At 34.4% G+C, this 20,567-nt stretch overlaps 1 protein-coding gene across 2 annotated transcripts in view; it reads left to right on the top strand.

Moving 5' to 3' along the window:
• Window positions 1–20,567, top strand: part of PRKCZ (protein kinase C, zeta) — a 70,401-nt gene that overhangs the window by 34,029 nt on the left and 15,805 nt on the right. The window contains exons 6-16 of one of the 2 annotated variants that reach the window (XM_009584588.1): window positions 2,614–2,745; window positions 3,996–4,056; window positions 4,779–4,831; window positions 6,827–7,015; window positions 10,020–10,117; window positions 14,578–14,664; window positions 15,376–15,511; window positions 16,910–16,997; window positions 17,816–17,935; window positions 18,923–19,002; window positions 19,591–19,680. In XM_009584588.1, coding sequence (XP_009582883.1) covers window positions 2,614–2,745; window positions 3,996–4,056; window positions 4,779–4,831; window positions 6,827–7,015; window positions 10,020–10,117; window positions 14,578–14,664; window positions 15,376–15,511; window positions 16,910–16,997; window positions 17,816–17,935; window positions 18,923–19,002; window positions 19,591–19,680 — 1,134 coding nt within the window. Of the gene's footprint in view, window positions 1–2,613; window positions 2,746–3,974; window positions 4,057–4,778; window positions 4,832–6,826; window positions 7,016–10,019; window positions 10,118–14,577; window positions 14,665–15,375; window positions 15,512–16,909; window positions 16,998–17,815; window positions 17,936–18,922; window positions 19,003–19,590; window positions 19,681–20,567 lie in introns of both variants that reach the window. The other variant, XM_009584580.1, reaches the window with a different exon arrangement.

The raw sequence follows: 20,567 nt of genomic DNA, 5'->3' as shown, positions 1-20,567 counted from the left end.
AGCTCTTGATGTTAGCTTTAACTCTTTTGAATCTGAGGTATTACATAACCTAATTAAGAAAAAAAAAAAGCTGGTTTACTGAGCTAAAATACAACTGCGTTAAGAATCTGACTTAATCCGCATAAGCAAGTGAATGTAGCTTTAAGGCTGAGACGCCTCCTTCACTTATCCCATTATGCCTGAGTATTGCAGCATATATACAAATGTAGTATACACTTTTGGGAATTCCATACAAAACTGAGTGCAGTGAGGTGAGTTAACTTTTTGATTCAGCAGCAACATTTTTTTTTAATGAAATTAGCATTTTTTTTCTAATGCTCTCCACCCCAAAACTGCATTGAAAGAAGGAAAAGCCCCTTAACTCAGTATCTTATCACTAGATATGTGAAAAATATAAGTCATATATCTGAATTGTAACATGCCTTTGTATAATGTGGTGTACCAACTCAATTTTTTTCATTTATAGTATGAAGCATGTATTTTTTTGTGCTTATTTGTTACGTAGTTAAAACATTTCTTTGAAACATTGTGCACGCCTACCTGCCACATTAATATTCCGTAATGTTATAGATAAGGATGTTTTAACTGAAATCAGGCAGATAGTGAATATATACATACAGATTTTGAAACCTCATTAGCATGCCCATTTGTCAACAATCCTAAACAAGACTACTTTGTTATAACTATCTGTATACAAATGAAATCTTATAAAGCGAGAATGCAAACCGTATCCAACTGCAGTCAGTAACAAATTTGACATGAACTCTAAAATGTGACATTAAAATGTATAAATGAATAATAAATTATGGTCTGGTCATATATATATTACTGAATTAGATACCAAATTTTAATGTTGACTGGATTTTTAAGACTGGAGTATTACCTTATTAATTCATTCCTTTTTCAAAATAACCTTTTAAAAGTGTTTCAGATAATTCAGGTAAATGAACACATGCGAGAATCTAAACTTTAATCTTGTTAAACATAATGTAAAGGCTAACTGTTATTGCTGTGTTTGTATGCATTTTGGAGAAGTGTGAGAGGGATACCTGTTTTACAGAAGGAATTTGGGAGCTGCCCCTACATCCTTCCCCCCCCGCCCCTTGCTTCCCTGCATCTGACTGAAGTAAATGAGATTGTTTTCTTGCATGTAATTTCTAGGGCCTAAGACATTTTATTTAGTCTTAATATTACTGCTGCCAAACCTATACAAGAATACTGAAGGAAGTCTGATGTACCAGGAGTTTTGAAAGAAGTGGCTATAATAGATATCCAAAGTTTCCTCTCTTATTAGGCAGTATGTTTTCTGGGTTTCTTCCTGGGCAATGCAGTTTGGGTTTTTCCTGATCAAGGAGGACTGGCTGTACAGATGAATGGGATGTAGTTAAGTTTTGTTTTCTACAACTATCAAAATATGAGAAGGGCAATACAGAAAATATTTTTTTAAAGTGATCCATTCCTTGATCATTATTTCTTTTTTAATTTTTTTCTAATACTACTTGTAAGGATTTATGGTAGCTTAACGCTTTTGGGCAGGACACCGTGTGTGATTCATTAGCCTGAGGATCTGAATAACCGCACTCTAACTTGCAGTTTGCTGGGAGGAACAGACTTTCACTGTTTTGTGGCTTTGGGACAGTTGCAGAGTTCTCTCTAAGCCTGAAATGGGGGATGAGTGCAGGACTTCATGTGCAGCTTGCAGAATGATAGGCAATGTTTTAGCCTGTTACAGTAATTACTGGAGAATATTTACAGATAGGGAATAATGAGTAAGTTTTCTGTTGGCAACCTGTGCACTGTGTAGAGGGATAACTGAGACGAGGTGACTTTGCATGCAAGAATCTGATTCCTATTTGGCACTTTGGGTAAAGTGGATAAAATGACCACAGCACACATGCACTGGAAAAATTATTTAAAGACCTGCCCTGTTAAAGTCAGCAGTAGAATGTCTGGCTTCTTAATTTGTCGTCATTTTGATTTAATTTATTCAGATGCCATTTTGTTGCATGTATAAAAAAAGAGGGCCATATATTTTTGATATTAAATAGTGCAACATCCAGAGGTTTTACATCAGACTTGATAGATGAGTTGCAATTATGCAAAGTTTCTGCTGATGTTCTACCACTGTTGAAGTATATAGATTTAGAACATTCTTCATACTTTAGAACATACAGATTTAGAACATTCTTCATACTTTAACTTGTCTTTTGTAACATTTTGTGCTAGTCAGTTTGGGTGCTTTTTATGCATAATTGTGTAGTACAAATTCCTGTCAGTTTTGTTTAGGTAACCTCTGTCAGAATATGAAATTCAAAATATACCTATTCTCTAAGAATGATTTGCTAATGTTAGGATGTAATGTGTTCCATATGCTTGAGATACTTGTTTTCTTAACATTCATTAAAAAAGGACTGCATTTAGCTAAATTCTAAGTATGAAGTGTAACCTTCAGTTATTAGGGAAACCCTGGATATACCAAAAGAATTATTATTGAATATCTATTAGGAGGTGACTAGGATGGGTTCTTGTAGGGTAGATTCTTGCTGCTAGATAACTACTCACCTACAGAAAGGAATTGATAATTGAATTGATAATATGCATTCTGGCTTTTAGAGAGCGTATTGTGGCCAGTGCAGTGAAAGGATATGGGGTCTCGGAAGGCAAGGCTACAAGTGTATCAACTGCAAATTATTGGTCCATAAACGCTGTCATATACTTGTTCCACTGACCTGCAAAAGGCATATGGTAAGTTTGCATTCTGTATAAAGCTAGCATGTTTCATTGTGTCCTGTGTTGCTGTTTCTAGATGTGCATCCGAAGTAATTAAATGCTGTGCATGGTTGTAGATTTATTATAGTGGTATTTGGTTTTCAGTTTCTGAAATATCTATGGAGGACAAACCTCCATAGGATTGGATTGTGAGCAGTAGAGGCAAAGTGAGAAAAGAAAACTTGTGATATGACTTAAGTGTAAGCAAGCTTGAGTTTGACTTCTCCAGTAGACTTACAGTATTTTACAGGTAGGTAAAAAGTTGACATTGACAATCTTAGCATTTGTTCCTTTTAGCCATGGGAATGTTTTAAGAACTAAGGCACTAATGTGGTTTTTGTGCTACCGCTTGCAAAAAGGCTTGTTGCTTTCATGTTCTTGCCATCTCAGTTTCTGCAGTACTGTTTTCATCTTCTCCATTCCCCTCGTATATTCCAGTGGCAACTCTAGTCTGTTTTCTAGGCTTTAAACATTTATCTGTATCCCTGAATTTTAGCCCTTCCCCATACTCATCACGGACTATAACCAGGATCTCACTGGTTGTTGCATCATGTTGTCTCTCACTCAAAACTCAAACCAGTATTTTTCTTTATTGGTATTGCATATGACTTGACTTGACATTACTAGATTCTTTGCCAATTTATTTATGCGCGTTGCTATACCTGTTGGAATAGTCCTACATGTTTCATTATGAGTTGTGAATGAGACCAGGGTCCAAATATACTATGGAACTATTTGCTATTGTGATCTTTACCAATTTATTCAATACTCTTGCATAAAGAGTAACAATTCATGTTTTTTAAACAGGAAAGGAATATGCCAGTACTCTAAATTGAGTGTGTAACAACATGCTGAAGTGTTTACTTTGTTGCAGTTCCATGTGAAACAGACTCAGAAGTCTTAAATAGAATTAAAGTTTGAACTTTGCAATAAAATACACTAATCTTACTTTTAGAAGACAGCTAAACATCTGTTGTAGTTGCAGGGAACGACTGACATTGCAGTTAGGCTTTTGGTAGGCTGGTTTTATAGTGCATTACAAAATGTTAATATTCAGAAATACTTTCTACAAAATCCAGTTTTCATTCTGGAAAATAAAAATGTAAGGTTCTTGTTGTATTGTAGTTATATGGCAAGACATACTCACTTAAAAGACACTGCACAAACCGATGTTTTTTTCCTATATAACTTACGTATTTTGCAAGGATTCGGTCATGCCTTCCCAGGAACCTCAGTTAGATGATAAAAATGATGAAGTTGACCTCCCTTCAGAAGAAACTGATGGAAGTGAGTACTTTCTTGTTAAGTTGGAATTCATGTGTTTCCCCATTTGGAGGCCCAGTTTCCACTCCATCTGGTTTGTTGTTTTTTTTTTTAAAGTTTACTTTGGATTAGCTCTAGTTTAGTCCCAAGGACTAAACTCTCATTAGGGATTCAATTACAGTAAGTGTACTTCTGAAGCATATCATCTGGTTCGTTTTCATCCTAAATTCATATGCTCTGAAACCATTCCAGAATGTGAAGTTAAGCACGGAGCAATTGGCAACAATAGATTTACTTTTTAAAACAAACAGAAAACCTACACTTCAGATCCAAACTACGATACTAATATAAGTGCAGCCTCAGACTTTTAGTATTTCTTAATTTTGTGCGATTTGGAGTACTCTTTCTAGGTTAATATTTTTGATGGTTTAACCTGTCTTGTTTTAAGGGCCCATTTATCATACCCATTCTCCAAAATGACTCTGGCCTTTGTCAGATACTATTATGAGCTCAAAGGTTTATTGATGAATTTTTTACTGCCTCGGAGTTGGTTGTTTCTGCAGTGCCCTTAGGATCTGCTGTCAGGATTACAAGAATAAAGTGGAAAAATTTGATCAACTGTCCCATAGTATTTAAAGCAAACTGCTGACCCTAAGCTACTAAATCATCTTTCCATTTATCAATTTTTAAAATTGTTTGTAATGAAGGCCTTAATAACCATACTACTTGTTTGATTTCTTTTCCAGTTCCCTACATTCCTTCAAACCGGAAACATGACAACATTAAAGATGACTCTGAGGTATGTTTTAAAAATACTTTTGTAATTCACATTTACACACTCTTAATTATACAGCTTTTTATAAAATAGCTCATTATTTGTCCTGGTTTTTTTTTTGCTACCTTTTAAAAAAAGAAGTCTGAAGATTTTCTTTCTGAAAACTGGTATTTTTATTTAAATATTTTTGTTGGATTTTTCAGATTTCTTCTGTGTACAGCTCTTATTATCCCTATCGTGATGTGAGAAAGACCTTTTTCTTTTTTTTTCCCTCCCCTTCATTCACGTTGGAGAAACAGTGGTTTAGCAGAGTTTGACTTTATTGGTCCTTGCAACAAATGGTGGCTTTGACATTGTCTTGTCTGCTCTCTCTAATGGATGTACACCCTTTATCACCCTCAGGCTACCTCTACAGGCTATCATTATGAAAGTTGGTTCAGTCTGATAATACATTAACTATCCAGCTTTCTCAGATGTTTCATATAAATAATACCTAATACTTTATAGACAGCTCCTGTGGAAATACAAGTAGAATAACATACACTTAAACTGTTTTTCAGCTCTTTTGTAGATGGTCTGACACAATCTCTGCATACCAAGAACGTTATTCCCTTAAAGCAGTTTGAAAAATGCCAATACTTTTAATTCTAAAAGGCTTCAAGATGCTTCTTTAAATATGCCAGAAGCATTTTTAAATAAATAGAATGCACTCTGCAGAACACTAGCAGTTAATTTGATACTCCACTTTAAACAAGCCTGCACCTTTTTTCCCCTACCTCTACTACAATACTTGTCACTACCGTTATTTCACACTTGAGTAGTTCCTGCTCTTGGGTAAGTGACTGCCTTATTTTCTGTCACATGTCTTTAGATTTTATCTCAAATTCAGAGATGGAAGGGTATAAATTTAAAACATGTCAGAGAATTTTAATTGCTATCTAGAATTGCTGACTTCTGCTATGGTTAGTACTCAGGTAGATACTGTTTGTATTGAAATTTTGATAGGTGCTGTTTGCTCAGCTATCCTGAATTATGCTGCTCTGATTTTCCCACCTTGCTTTTGAGTTTTAGTAAAATAATTTAAGGTATCCTATAGAGAGCAAGTGGCATTCTGGGAGCTGCTTTGACTAGAATCTTTAAGCTCAGAGCAATCTCTTCTAATAGCGTCAATCCTAGATCAAGATTCTTTATATAAATACTTCCCATAGTTCAGCAGAATGCTGATCTGTCTACAAGTACAGTAGTATAAGGTCAGATAAAAATAGGCCACAGAAGTATGTCAAAGCATTGTATATATTGGTAAAACATGAAATGTCAAAGTACGAGCAGCATTTGTCTAGTTCAGCTGCTTGATCTTCAGTCTCACATGCTCACATCTAATTCCAGCAAACAGTTAAAATAAAATTTATCTTTTTTAAATAATGGTTTTTAAAATAAGATTCTTCATAGTGGAATATCTCCTGAAAATTCTCACATTTGAGAAATTGGCATCTGTATGTTCTGCTTCTGTATGTTGCCAGGCACCTCTTAGAAATCTTCATTTTCATTAAAACTGTAGTGAACTTGATACAGACAGTTGTTGCCTAAACTGAAACCAAGACAAGTATATTCATTAGCAAATCATTGTTTCCTTAGCTGTCCTATCTTTAGATTGTACTACAATATCTGTCAGAATATGAAGGATGCTTTTCACTTACGGCAAAGGATAATTCTACATAGCCTGTGGTTCAAGAATTTGAATAAAACCTCATTTCTCAAGGCATTGCCTTCTGTTTTCCGGTAGGGAATATTTAAATGATTCTGCCTTGAAAAACATAGTAACTTCTAGTAAGAGCAAAACCAATACCAACCAAACGTTTCTAAACAAAAGTGTTATAATCAGCCATTCAGATCTGTGTGCCAGTGACAATGGCGAGCAAACTCAGCAAATTCTGTCCAGTGGTTAAAGACCTCTTTGCTTTAACAGTTACTTGTTATGAAAATGTCTTCTGTTTCTAGCATCTGTTTCTTTTTATACAGGATATCAAACCAGTCATTGATGGAATGGATGGAATTAAGATTTCTCAGGGGCTTGGACTACAGGACTTTGATTTAATCAGAGTTATCGGACGTGGAAGTTATGCCAAAGTTCTTTTAGTTCGGTTAAAAAAGAATGATCAAATTTATGCTATGAAAGTAGTGAAAAAAGAATTGGTCCATGATGATGAGGTAAAAGTCTGTGTTAATTGCATTCTGTTACATACTGTAAAAACTTAGTATGCTTTAACAAAAAACATTCAACTAAGAAAGCAGCTAATGTTTTAAACAACATTTCTGTAATAGAAGTTTTACTGACTTTTGAATTCATTTGTCTTCAACTGTCTGCATGAAGCACCAAGATTAAATCTGGGAGAAATCTCCCTTATTTTAATAACAGTTAACAATTATTAACAGTCTTAGTAGAATGCATGTGAAAACTATTCCAACCTGGATGCACTAATCTGTAAGTGATGAGATAAATAGGGTGGAACTTGGGCACTTTTGAAAGAAAACAAAGATGTTTTCCAAGGCAAATGAATGTAGCTGCGAAGTATTGTCTGTATTTCAGAATAGGAGCTGAAACTGTGTTCTTACATCACGATTATAGAGCTTATGTGCAAGTGACACAGTACTCTGCAGTGGTTTTTTTCCATGGGTTTAAAAAAATTATGCTACTACCATTTGAGGTCACTATGGTTTAACTGGCATGTAAAAAAAAATTGTCTGCCACAGAAATCAGTGCTGCATTTTTCGATTATTTTCAAAATCCTGTTGAAATTTTTTTAATACAGGATCTCAAATGCACAAGTTTGGGGGAAAGGGGAATGGGGAGAAAAAGAAAAAAAAACCCAAAACAACGCAACCCTTCATCTTTTTCCTATAATATTCACACTTCTTGAAAGGTATGGATTTTATATCCATTCTATTTTTTTCTAAATGTGATGAACCAATCACGGCAAGCAAGGAAGGCAGGTTTGAACCACCTACAGTGCCATTAGACTGGAACCTGCCGTGTTAAGTAATGGAACAGGGGATGGGGTAACTGGAATGCATGTGGTCAGACCACGGCCCTGATAAGACAGCTGAGAGATGTGACAGAATGGTCAGAAGTGTTGTCGGGCTACCAGCTTTATTGGAACGCTGCAGTGTGACACGCTCATGCAGGAGTGGCGGTGTGTATGACAAGGTAGATAAAGTGTAACACCATTAAATATTTGGAGAGTAAAGAAGTACTGTGTCATCCTTGTGAGTGGAATCCCAAACTCTAATAAAATAAAAAAGAGATGGACAGTCACTCACCTCATAAGGAATTTCTTATATAGCTGTTCTTAAAATAGAAAGTGAATTTTTCAGATAGAATGCAATTTTTAAGCTGATGATGTTATATTAATTTATGCTGTTAGCAAGACTGGATTTCTTGAAAGTAGGATGTTCTGTTGGTAGTTTCAATCAGTTTCTCTGGCTGCCGTTTTTGTCATTATTCCAGAGGCTAGGGTTAGGAGAGTAAAGTTGTAAAGTTCTTCTGAAATACTTCGGCTTGCTCATTTATTTGATGGTTTTTTTAATGACCAAAGATTAGACTGTTGTGTGGTTTATTTACTGTTTCCTTTTTAATGTGTTTTTCCAAGAAGGTAGAAGCTAAAGGAAAGTAGTATTTAATGAGTTATGCAGTTGTTCCTGAGAATCAGAGGTAGATGAGAGAAGTCTTTCTTGAATAGTGGCTCTCATAGATAATTATATAGAAGATTGAGCTAATTGTTTTTTCTTTTCTGTAAGACAGACTGTATAATGAAATTCTGGGAATTGATAGGAAATTCACTGAATTCTGTGAATGCATGAGATACTGCAAGTAATGGAAATTTCACCTAGTAAGTGTTTAATGGAGAAAGAAAATTAATTACATAGCAACTATCAGTATGTTTAAATCAGCTAGTGCTTTCCAGGTAATGGTTGATATTGGAGAGAAGTAAAGATTCTTTTCTAAATGAGATCGAAGCAAATCAAATACCTGGGCTTCTGCTATTAAATTTTTCTAAGCTTAATCTTGTTAACAGTAGTGCACTAATATAATACTAATGTACTAGCACACAGGTGCAATAACAAAGGGGTTTGTTTAAAGACTCTTAAAGAGAAGGTCATTCAGTAAAAATAAAAAGAAGTGGACATGTTTGTTGTTTTATTCAAAATCGGATTTTTGGCTCATGTTTGGACCCAGGTTTACCCTTCTAAGGTGTTATATCTTCAGGAGCGTCTGAACACAAAACCTAACAGATTTATTTGATTTGATGGTGACATTTCTTGATTTCCTTTGAGATTTCAGTTTCACTAACTATCCTTGACAGGAAGGCCTGGTTTCTCAGTATCTGTCTTTGTTGTCTCCAGATCAGTTGGAAAGCTGAAAGTATCTGTTGGAAATGGAGAATTTTTAGAACAATTGTATTTCTAGTTTGTTGGCAGGGTACTGAGCGTTTGCAGGGTGGAACATGATCGGTGTGTTGCATGAAGAGTGAATATCTACTGCTAAAACCAGTTGTCTGTAAGGTTTAAATTTTCTATGGTTATATGAAAAATGATTAAATGCTTTGTTATTATGGATCTGAATTTTGCAGTACTATACTAGTATCATTCAAATTTTGGTAGGTTTTTATTATATGGTATTGCACTGGCTATTCAGGACTTCTCCCTGTTGAAGTATTAAAGGTAGTCTGTGATACTTTTAAGAATGATTTTGGTTGGACAAACTAATCAGGTTTTGGTGGTTTCATTGAATTAATTTTGAGTTTCAGATGAGAAAATGAAGTACAGCTTATTTGAACCTTTTAAAAACTGGAGATTCTTATTGCTTGTGTTACCAGCATGAGTTGCTTCAGCAGCCTTAGGATCATTTATCTGAGATAATTGAATTGTTTCTATGAAGCAGTATGAGCAGTGTATCAAATATTGCAGATGTATGATATTTTTAAAAGGCTTAAATTTTGTGCAGACCTTTCTAAATGGTTAAACTTCTGAATATATAACTTAATTAAAATGTTTTATAACTTCCTCTAGATTTTAGGGGGTTTTGTCTTTCTGAAGAACATATGTAACGATGACGGTATATGTAAGGGAGCATAGATGTTCACAATTGCTTTTCTGGGAATACCCATAGTGGTTATCCAGCAGGAGTTCTGATTGTTCAATTACTCTATTTCAGGATATTGATTGGGTACAGACAGAGAAACATGTGTTTGAACAGGCATCCAGTAACCCATTCCTAGTTGGTTTACATTCATGCTTTCAAACAACAAGTCGGTAAGAAAGATCTGAAATTATTTTGTTTTGAAAATATTGATCGTTGTACTGACTGCTTCTCATAAAGCAAACATATCCACTGCCATCACATAGTCAGTAATTTTTGGAAGGAAGCGTTAGTATGTCAGGGATTCACTACTACAACAAAGCCAGTTCTAGCAGGGTAGCTTAGCCAGTGTGGTGTGGAGGAAAAGGCAGGGTTTTCCAGGTCCAGATTTGAAGGGAGAAGATAGAAGATTAACGAGAACGAGGAGGAACTGTGCGCTGTCTTCCTGAGCACAGGCCCTGTGGCTTCAGGAGTAGGAGGATGGTAGCCAGGTAAAACAGAGCTTTGTAAGAGATAGTTTATAATACTTGATCCTACTGAGGAGGGCCGAATCAGTTCTCAGAGGGCCAAACTGTAGTTCTCTGTTCCAAAATAGCGTAAGAGTTGGGCTGCTCAGTAATAGTAGTTTTTAATAATAACTTAAAAACCTATATGTGTATGAAGTGTTTTTTACCTATATGAGGCTTATGAGCCCTTAGCACATATTGATGAAGTATGTAGCACATATTGATGAAGTATGTGATTTCATTTGAAAAAGGGCTTAATAAACTCTTAGCTACTTTGAAATACTAGTTTTTTGTCCTTGTGTGCACAATCCAAAGTGGATTATTTGCTGCTTATTTTGCAATTGGAATATGAAGAAAATCAAGGAGAACTTTTATGTATGTCACTGGGGAATTTGGATGTGTGGGAGGTTTGTGGTTTGTTGGGGTGTTTTTTTTTTTTCACAGGCACCTGTTTACTGTTACACTTTTATAATGCCTAGTGTCATATGTATCATAATCAGAAGATAAAAGTCATTCTATCTGGCTTACTTGAATCGCATGCGATGTAGAGTGCAAACAGTTTTAAGAAGTTTTCATGGATTATCTAGTCATCCTTAAGAATAATCACTTGTTCATTACAATGTGTATTATCAATTTTTAAAATACAAAGGCATGCACTGTACCATTTCTTCAGTCCCCAAACTTTCAACCCCTTAATGGTTATAGTCATAGGAAACTGCGTTTTCCTAGCAGGGAGAACATAGCTAAGATAAAAGAAGTAAAGAAGCTGTATGAAGAGCGTTCTGAAGGTATATGGACTAGGGAGTATTTTGGAGCAGGGAGAAAGAGTGATCTCCAAAGGTGACTGACTAAGGATTTGACCAAAATAAATTGCTCTTGTAGACAGAAAAAAAAAAAACAACAAACAACAAAACCAAAAACCTTTAGACAACTAACAAACTGTTGTGAAAGGCCCTTAAGTTAAACCAACATTCACAAACACTTTCTCACCAAATACTAAGTAGTATTGAACATCTAATATAAAAATTCAAGTGGTCAGGCAGGGCCAAGTATTGAGAATGAGGTTTCTTATAAATATTGGAAACAAGAAAAAGGCTAAAGTCAGCAATAGAAAGATCCTTTGCATGCCACTTGGGTAGTTACACTGACATAGTTCAGGAGCAGAAATAGGGGGAAAAAAAATACGCTGAATGTAGTGAAAGCTTTCTGTATTCCTGTTGTTTTTTTAGAAGTCCTGTTTTTTCCAGCCTATTTGCTTCTTGCAGTGAAACTATAGTTTTTAGTTTATAACTTCAGCCATTTGCCATGGATATAGCCATAATGTCATGAATTCACAATTTGGTTATAGCTGTAATGTTACAAAACCACAATTATGACTTCAATACAGGAACAAAGAGAAGCACGAAACTGATTTCATGTGAATAAATTCATCAACATCAGATTGTGTTAACTGGCCCAAAGAAAACAAATTGTAATATGAGAACAGTTTGTGTATAAGTGGACTAATAGCGGGGAAAAAGTTTCTAAGGAACATGTTCTTTCTTTTCAATATAATTTTAAATAATTTTTTAAGATAAAAGAAGTGTCTACTTAAAAAAGATGCTAATTGATGATAAGTGTAGCTGTTTACATCGTTTCAGATACTAGTGATGCTTGGTTTATTATTGTAATAAAATACATGCCTTGGGCTTGTCCAGAATTGCCAGATAAGTGTCTTCCAAAGATGGCAACAATCTGAAACCTCCATCCTGCAAAACCATTGGTGTTTGAGTAAATCCTTCTAAAACAGCGAGGTCTACCAGTATTCACACACTTCCGTGCTTGAACATGACTTGACATGAGCAACTTTACATTGCAGGTTCTGAATGGTGATAAAGCATTGGAAGCTCCTAAATAGGGTAGGAAAGTTGGAAGCAAAAAAATACCAGGAATGCTGTAATAAAATACTCATGACATTGTTATCTATTTTATTTATTGTTAATTTAATTTTAGTTTAGTCTTTATATTCTTGTGGGGAGGCCACTGAAAGACTTGGAAGCTGGGTAGTGTCCAATAATTTTTCCTGGTTTACCTTTTTAAGTTTTTAACACTTTAAGTGTTTCAAATGCAGAATCCTTTTCCAAGGAAAAAAAAATCTTCCTTAATTGTTACCAATTAGAATGGTCAGAGAGACTGGAGCATGTGTTTTCCAAATGAAATGTTTTCCAGTGTGCGAATACATGGAAAGGAGCTTTCAACTCATGGAAAATTAGGTGTATAAAGAAATACTGCCTCCTGGGACAGCCGCAGCCTTCATAAGGAACTCTCACTCAGCATGTTTCTGTCCTGTAGGTCTCTGACCTTGGCAGCATTGCCTGGATCATATTTTCCCAAGGATGAAACCTTTCCTGCAAACTGTAATATAAGTCTTTTTATACAGCTGATTCCACCTATATTTCTTTCCCCTACTGACTTCTTTTGTTTGTTTTAAGAAGACTGTTTCAAAAACTTGTTCTACAGAGGAACTAATAAGTCTTGACGCTGCAGCCTTTCTGTGCCCAGATCTTCCATTTAATGAATATGCTATGTGGAGTTACAGAAGTGGGTCCATTACACTTTCTTTTAATTCACGTTCTTCTACAGATAAAGGTCTTGGCAAAGTCAAAGGAGAGTGGGATTTCATTATCTGGCCTGCTAGCGCACCAAATTTAGTTTTCATCTCTGATAAATAATGGACATATGTGAATTGAGTCTTTTAGTCCTCAAATTCTTTAGTCTCAGTCTACCTATACAAATAAAACAGAACATTTTTTTTTTTTCATCTAGGAATGACAGTATGTTTCTTAACAGTGTATCAGGAAGAGTTTAGTGATGATCATAGGGTTTAATAGAAATAATTTTGTATGTGTATATTAGTAATATGCTAGATCCTGTAACTTCAATTGGAAAAAAGATTATTGTGTCATACGCTATTCAGATAAAACTTACTTTTTTTGAAAGTAAATTTGGGTCACGTTCCTCTAAGTGAGTCTTATGTCATCTTGCTTTCAATAGATCTGTTTGATCTTTTCAGGAACTGAACCAGCACGAAGAGCAAGCTTCATAGTTACATATTTAATTAATATCACAAATCCTATAAAACATATTGATCTCTGTAATATTGCCAGATACTCATTAATTATTGTTAATGATGAAGTAATTTTTAAAAGATGGTGACCTTTTATTGGCAAAACTATGTCAAAAATACAAATGAGAATTTTCAGACTTTGCCCATGCAGAAACCTTGTTGACTGGGGTGTATATAAACTACATTTCATCTACAAAGCTCTTCAGATTTGATGCTGCAGCTTGGCTATTAAAAAAGAACAATATTTAGTCAAGCAGAGTACCAATTTAATAATTATTACATCAGGGTAAATCTGTGTCAGATTTAATAAGAAAGGTTTGAATTTAAATTGATGCATCTTTCAAAGTATTTTTTAATCTTGAAACCTTCATTTTAAATGATCAGCATTGTTTCAGGCAGGCTTATTTTTTTTCAGTCAATCAGATACTGTTATTCAAAGCAGTGCACTCACTGAGCAAATTTTATACTGTGGAATTTTGTTCCATGAAAGTCAAAAGAATCAACATCTTTGAACGAGATAGTCATGTAACTATGTTGTTATTAAATTAATGACAATTTTACCTTTTTTGGATAAACTTTCATTTTTGCCATGTGTCATCTTCTAGCATACTTCCATGATTTTGCTATTATTTCTAGGTAATTTTTAAAGAAGTTTATATATCATATGCTTAGGGGTTTTTTTACATCTATTGCCGAGCAAGTACCTCGTTATATTAGGCAAATGCCTGTTGTCTTCTGTACTGTTTAAATAGTTCTGCAGGTTTCACACCAGATAGTAGCTTGTTGTATGCACCTGCCTCTCCTTTACATTTAGTCTGGCATTTAAATAAAGGATGTGATCCTACATAATATGGATCAAATAAGTACTCTCTTTTTTCTCTTAAATAGTTTCTGTAACGATAAGAAATCTAGAAGTCTAATTCTAGAGTGGAAGTGAAAATGGCTCAAATTGGAAGGATAAGAATAGTTTTTCTTCTTGAGAGTTTCCTTGGAATCCATTAATTGTGTTGTATACTTTCAGATTGTTTCTTGTCATAGAGTATGTAAATGGGGGAGATCTTATGTTTCATATGCAACGGCAAAGAAAACTTCCTGAAGAACATGCAAGGTATTTTACTAACACAGTTTTAGTGGGGTTTTTTGTGTTGTAGTTGTTTAATGTTGTATGAAATGCTTTCCAAACTTTATTCCATAAAAGAATATGAATAGCAAAGAAAGAACGAAAGGTTGATTCTTAAGTTTAGAATGTACTGCCCTGGGAAGAAATGTTAATTTTGTTTTTTTTTGAAGGATATGGGTTTTTTTAAAGAAAGCAAGCATTTGATAAGTAGTAACAGTTATTCCTATTTACTTTTGTTTATTGCTTCAAATTTAGGTAATGCTTCTTTGATCTATTGATAGAAGATGTAACTATTCTACTTATTTTGGTCTTACGTTGAATTAATATAGTGTTGGTAGGAGAAGGCAAAAAATCTGTTTTGTGTGGCTTTGCACTACATAAAGTCTCACTGTAACTCTTAATAAGCTGAAAATACAGAACTTCTATGTCATACTTGGAATTTTCAGAAAAAATTCTGTAGGATAAAGAATAAATATTTTCTTAATTAGTAGAAAAAAATAATTTCCCGTATTTAATTTAAGGAATGGTTTTACAATATAGGAGATCAGTGTCCTTATGAATAAATGTAGCTTCTCTTTGGTATACTGTTGATAGAGAAAAGCTGACTGTAAAGTGATGTTTTAAGAACAGATTTTTTTAATTGCACTAGCTTTTGTACAATCTTAATGCTAATATGAATTTTCTCCTTTTTAATTTCAGGTTTTATGCTGCTGAAATTTGTATTGCTCTAAACTTCCTACATGAAAGAGGCATAATCTACAGAGATTTAAAACTAGACAATGTTCTTTTAGATGCAGAGGGTCATATCAAATTAACAGACTATGGCATGTGCAAGGTAAGATTTTTCTTAGCTTGCTTTTGTCACTTTGTCATTCAGTAGTGTTTGTCTCTGGTTATGCCTTTAAGTCAAATACTGCATCCAGTGGTAGTGAGAGAGAACTGACGAAAGTTATCCTTCTCTTAAGTTATCCTTCTCAGTGTTACTGAGCCTGGAATTTGGTTGTGGAGTAGGAACTTTATCCTGAAAAATGACTGTTGAAGAATAGAGCCACATTTGAAATTTTTTCCTTTCTGTATTTCAAGAAGTTTGGCCTGTTGGCAAAGATCATTTTTTATCTATTTAAGCTTCCTACGTGACCCAAGTTAAAAAATTTATCTTTAAGACAAGTATATTTTTAAAAGGGTCTTTTCCATCTCTTAGGAACTATGCTCCTGTGAATATGAATTGCATTCATCATTCTCTGTGGCTGGACTCTACAGATTATGAGCCAACAGGGGCCCTCTAGTATCTCAGTTCTTAGGCTGCAATCTTTGGCACTGAGAGGCAATTCGGAGAGCATTGCTTTCAAAGCACCTGGTAAAGTGTAGCATATGCTTAATGTGATGCAGAGGAAAGGAAGAAAATGTCAATAGAAAATATGAGTATAGAAAATACTACATTTAAAATTCATGTGTGTAAAGTTGGAATGCCAGACATGACTGAAGTGGTGTAATCCGACAAGAATTCTGCTATCCCCTTAGGGCTATTGATTTGACCTCAAGTCTCCTTGTTATTGCCACACTGTTTCTGGCTAGTATGTGAAATGAGATTAGAGTCCAGTCTATTTCTTGGTGAGAATAAGTTTCTGAAGCCAAAATCGCAGCTGGCATTGTGTTGATTTTTAAAAGGCCAAGGATTGAGTGCATAATACTAACTGTTATTTAGCTTATTTCAGAACATGGTTAAGGCATGTTATGGTGACGTAACGAGGAAAGCTTGTCTCATTTCCTCCGTAGAATAGATACTGCACCGATTTCTAAGAATGCTGGACTAGAATGTTTCTCTACTATCAAAGTGCACAGGTTGTGGGGCTTCACTTGGAATGCTTCACTTATGTAAAAGTTTGATTCCTTCATCCCTAAAAATAGAAAGTTTTTTCCCCACATCTATTTGAAAAAGACTCCAAATCGTTTTTGATCTGAAATTTTTTTTAAATGTATCTGTAAATACTAAGCAAAATGTTGTTACAAATGTGTTGTGATTCAGTTTTAATCTATTAATTTGCTGAAGATAAGCTGTGAAGTCATAAGCCAGCTTTGAGCACTGTGAGTATTTATTTTGCTCTAGCATTGCCTTTTTTGAAAGGAAGGTCTTTATAGACTCCTTAAGTAACTGGGCTTTATAAGTCTAATTAAGGGAAATTCCCAGAAAAGGAGGTCAGCTTTTAATTTATGAAATGATTTATGCATGTAGGAAGGTTTGGGCCCTGGTGACACTACAAGCACTTTCTGTGGGACACCAAATTATATTGCACCAGAGATCCTCAGAGGAGAAGAATATGGTAAGCTGTGACTAAACAATTTGTAGTTGTAATAAATCACAAAGCAAAGATCTAGTTGTAGGTTGGTTCAAATAGAATTACTTTTAGATTTCCACATTTTTGTGCCATTATATGTTGAGAAAATTGAATGTGTATTGTACAGTTTAATCTTTTCTAAAATAATGTTATTTTTGTTTTTCTCTTGCAATCCCTCATTTCAGCTTCTTTTAAATCATACTGTCCCTGAAAAATAACTATTAAATTGCTGTAGCAAAACCAAGTCCACTCCTTGAAGAACTTGACATCCCTTAAATCATACTGTCCCTGAAAAATAACTATTAAATTGCAAAATTAATAGCAAAACCAAGTCCACTCCTTGAAGAACTTGACATCCCAGCTACTATTGTCCGCCAGACAAGGCTATAGAATGCTATAACAAAAAGTTATTGCTCATGCAGAAGCAAAAGTATAATAGTCTTTTTATGCAGTGTTGTTATTTGTGAACTGATCTGATCAATAGGTTGAATCTGTCATATGGTTATAAGATACTATAATGTTCAACTGCTTTTAAAAAAAATAAAAAAATCTGAAAATTTTCAGCTTAAATTTCATTGAAGCATTGCTGTCGGGAAGACACCTACAAACTCCTGTACAGATAACTTTTGTAATCCCAATTCAGAAAACTCTCTAGTCTTACCCAGTGATAGTGTAAGTCATGATGTCTGTGGCTTCAGTGAAAGTAGGGAATTTCAGTACTCTGTAATTAATCTTCATTTATATGAGAGATGACACCTAAATTCAAGGAGTCCTGGCTGAAAGTCTGCTCTGAATATTTACAGGGTTCAGTGTGGACTGGTGGGCACTCGGTGTGTTGATGTTTGAAATGATGGCAGGAAGGTCTCCATTTGATATTATTACTGACAATCCAGACATGAACACTGAAGATTACCTCTTCCAAGGTATAGTCATTTTGATTTTTTTTTTTTCTTTCTTGGGGGAGAAATAATGAAAATTCGCACTTCCAGTAGGACAGTTAGGTTTTCCTTTTCCATTCTTATCCCATAGCTGCCTGTAGATCAACTGTAGATAAAGGGCCCCAATATTTCCAGTTCTTCATCCCAGGAATTTATTTTGTTGAACTTGGATAAAATGGTCTGGAATTAGGAAGCCTTCTTCAGACAATAAAGTATTTTTTTAAAATGTTCACAGTTCAGAAATAACAGAGAGAAATTGTATGGAATGATATCTTGTTAGAAGGCAGCCCAGAGGCCAAGAATGAATTTTAAAATTCAGTGCTACACAAGAGAATAGAAGGATCTTTCTTGAAAGAAACATATCAACCTGTAGTTTTGCTCCAGATAACTTTTAATTTTATTTATTTTTTTTTTTTACTTCTGATGAAATTAATGTAACTTTTAATATAACTTTTTTTTACTGCTTTATCCTTCAGGAATAGTGATGTATGAATTTTTCTAAACAAAAAAGTAGTAATACTTGCCATATTTATTACAATAGAAACCATAACAGTTTGGTGAATTGTGAAGTTGCCTGCTCCCTAATATGCAGAACCATTCTTTAAACTAGTTACTGCAGTTATATAACAGAATCTGCCATGGTCTTCTTGATGAGCCTAATATTAAATCAATTGCTGTTTAAAATCATACTTTTCCTTATACTGAGGACACTGAAAAAGTTTTATTCCCCGTTTATTCCACAAACAATAGAAAAAGATAATGAAGCTAACATTTCTTTTTGGAAATCTTGAAATGTCAATATAACAGTGCCTTGAATTACTGTAGCTCCTTTTGTTTGCATTATTTTAAATAATTACTGTATCTTCCCATTTTCCAAATGGTAGCATATTTAAATAATATAGTGTTTGTATTGAAATCATGGTCAATGTCATAAAACAAAAAACAATATTGCTGTTTTTAAACCTGTAACAGTTATTCTTGAGAAGCCAATCCGGATTCCAAGGTTTCTTTCTGTCAAGGCTTCCCATGTGTTAAAAGGATTTTTAAACAAGGTAAATAACATTCTCTTATTTTTAGCATCTAAGATCTGGAAGTCAGAGCTTCCTGTTGAAAGAATACAGTTAAGAAGTTAATCTGCTTACTATTAAGAAAATCTATAAAACCTTGGTATCCTGTATGTTAAAAAAAAGCCACTTCTTAATTGCTAATTTACTGAGGGAATTCCATAGCACAGACTTGATTTAAAAGCCTGCACCTAATGGAAGAAAATAGCTATAGGCTTGTTTATAAACTCTTTTCTGTAATTCTTACTACTCATTTAATTAAGCTGATTGAAATTTGTAGAACCATTATTTTTAATGGAGAAAAGAAGGATATGAATTATACATTACTAAATAAATCTAGGATTCTTTTTTATTTTAAGAAGTTGTAAAATATCGTTTAAAAATGAAATTTCAAACAAACTTCATAAAAACAAACAAACAAAAAGAACAAAAATCCCTTTATAGCCATAATGTGTGTATCTTAGCAGCAGTTTGTGTAGTAACAGGGAATGCTGGAGTCATGTATGTGGGCTTTTGACAAACATGGAGTGTAACTGGCTTAAGAGTATATAATACGAGTTTCTGTGTTTTCTGCAGGATCCCAAAGAAAGGCTTGGTTGTCAGCTGCAGACAGGATTTTCTGATATCAAGTCTCATACATTTTTCCGCAGCATAGACTGGGATCTGGTAAAAATAATTACTTCTGTTTATATGTGTTCAAAAGGAATAGATTCTTTTAGTTTATTAATCGTGTGTATATGTAACAACCCCATTAAAAACAGTGAAATTCAATTCCATAAATGTAAAAGATATTTGGCTTTCTCCAGGTGACATAACGTAATGGAAACAAGATTTATTTCATGACCAAAAATCTGGCTTGCTTCTGAACTCTTAAGAATGGTTATAGCTTGTGGGTATCATTTTTAAAATATATGATGAATTTTAGAGAACGTTTTAAAAAACATATTAAAGAATTCGTGGAACCGTGTATTCCTTGGTTTCTATTTGTAGATTCTGCAAACTCATGCACTGGGTTCTGCTGCTGTAAAATTACCCAGTGTACACACAACGTGCCTGCAATTGTAGTGTGAAGGACTGCGTAGATTTCCAGTATCAGAATTCAGTGCCTTACTGTTCTGGGTGGTCATTTCCCAGAATATAGTCCTATTAGTAAACATTTCAAGCTCCATTGGAAAAGGAAATGTAGACTAGCAAAGACAGCCTATTAGAATGCTATTCCAGTACTTAATTTCTCTTGTTGATTAGAAACCTTTCTGCCTTGACAGGAAGGTTAGTAGTTAATTAACACAGCCAACAGACTGAGTAAAGTGTCATGAAACCAGTTTAGATACAACCATGGAAGATGAGGTGCTTCAGATACATGAAGCATTTGTAATCTACTTGTAGTACATTTAAAAAAAAAAAAAAGGCTGAATTTACAAATTATATAATTTTTTATATCAGTAGGATTATTCAGGTAGGTAACAGGGTTGAGTAGGTGTGAGTAGGATCAGGTCCTTTTTTTTTTTAAGGATGTGGCTTGAAAGCAGTGTGGTTATTTAAAATGATTCTCT

This window comes from Fulmarus glacialis, unplaced genomic scaffold, assembly GCF_000690835.1.
Source record: "Fulmarus glacialis isolate BGI_N327 unplaced genomic scaffold, ASM69083v1 scaffold31280, whole genome shotgun sequence".
NCBI classification, from domain to species: Eukaryota; Metazoa; Chordata; class Aves; order Procellariiformes; family Procellariidae; genus Fulmarus; species Fulmarus glacialis.
This window is presented reverse-complemented; position numbering and strand designations above follow the sequence as displayed.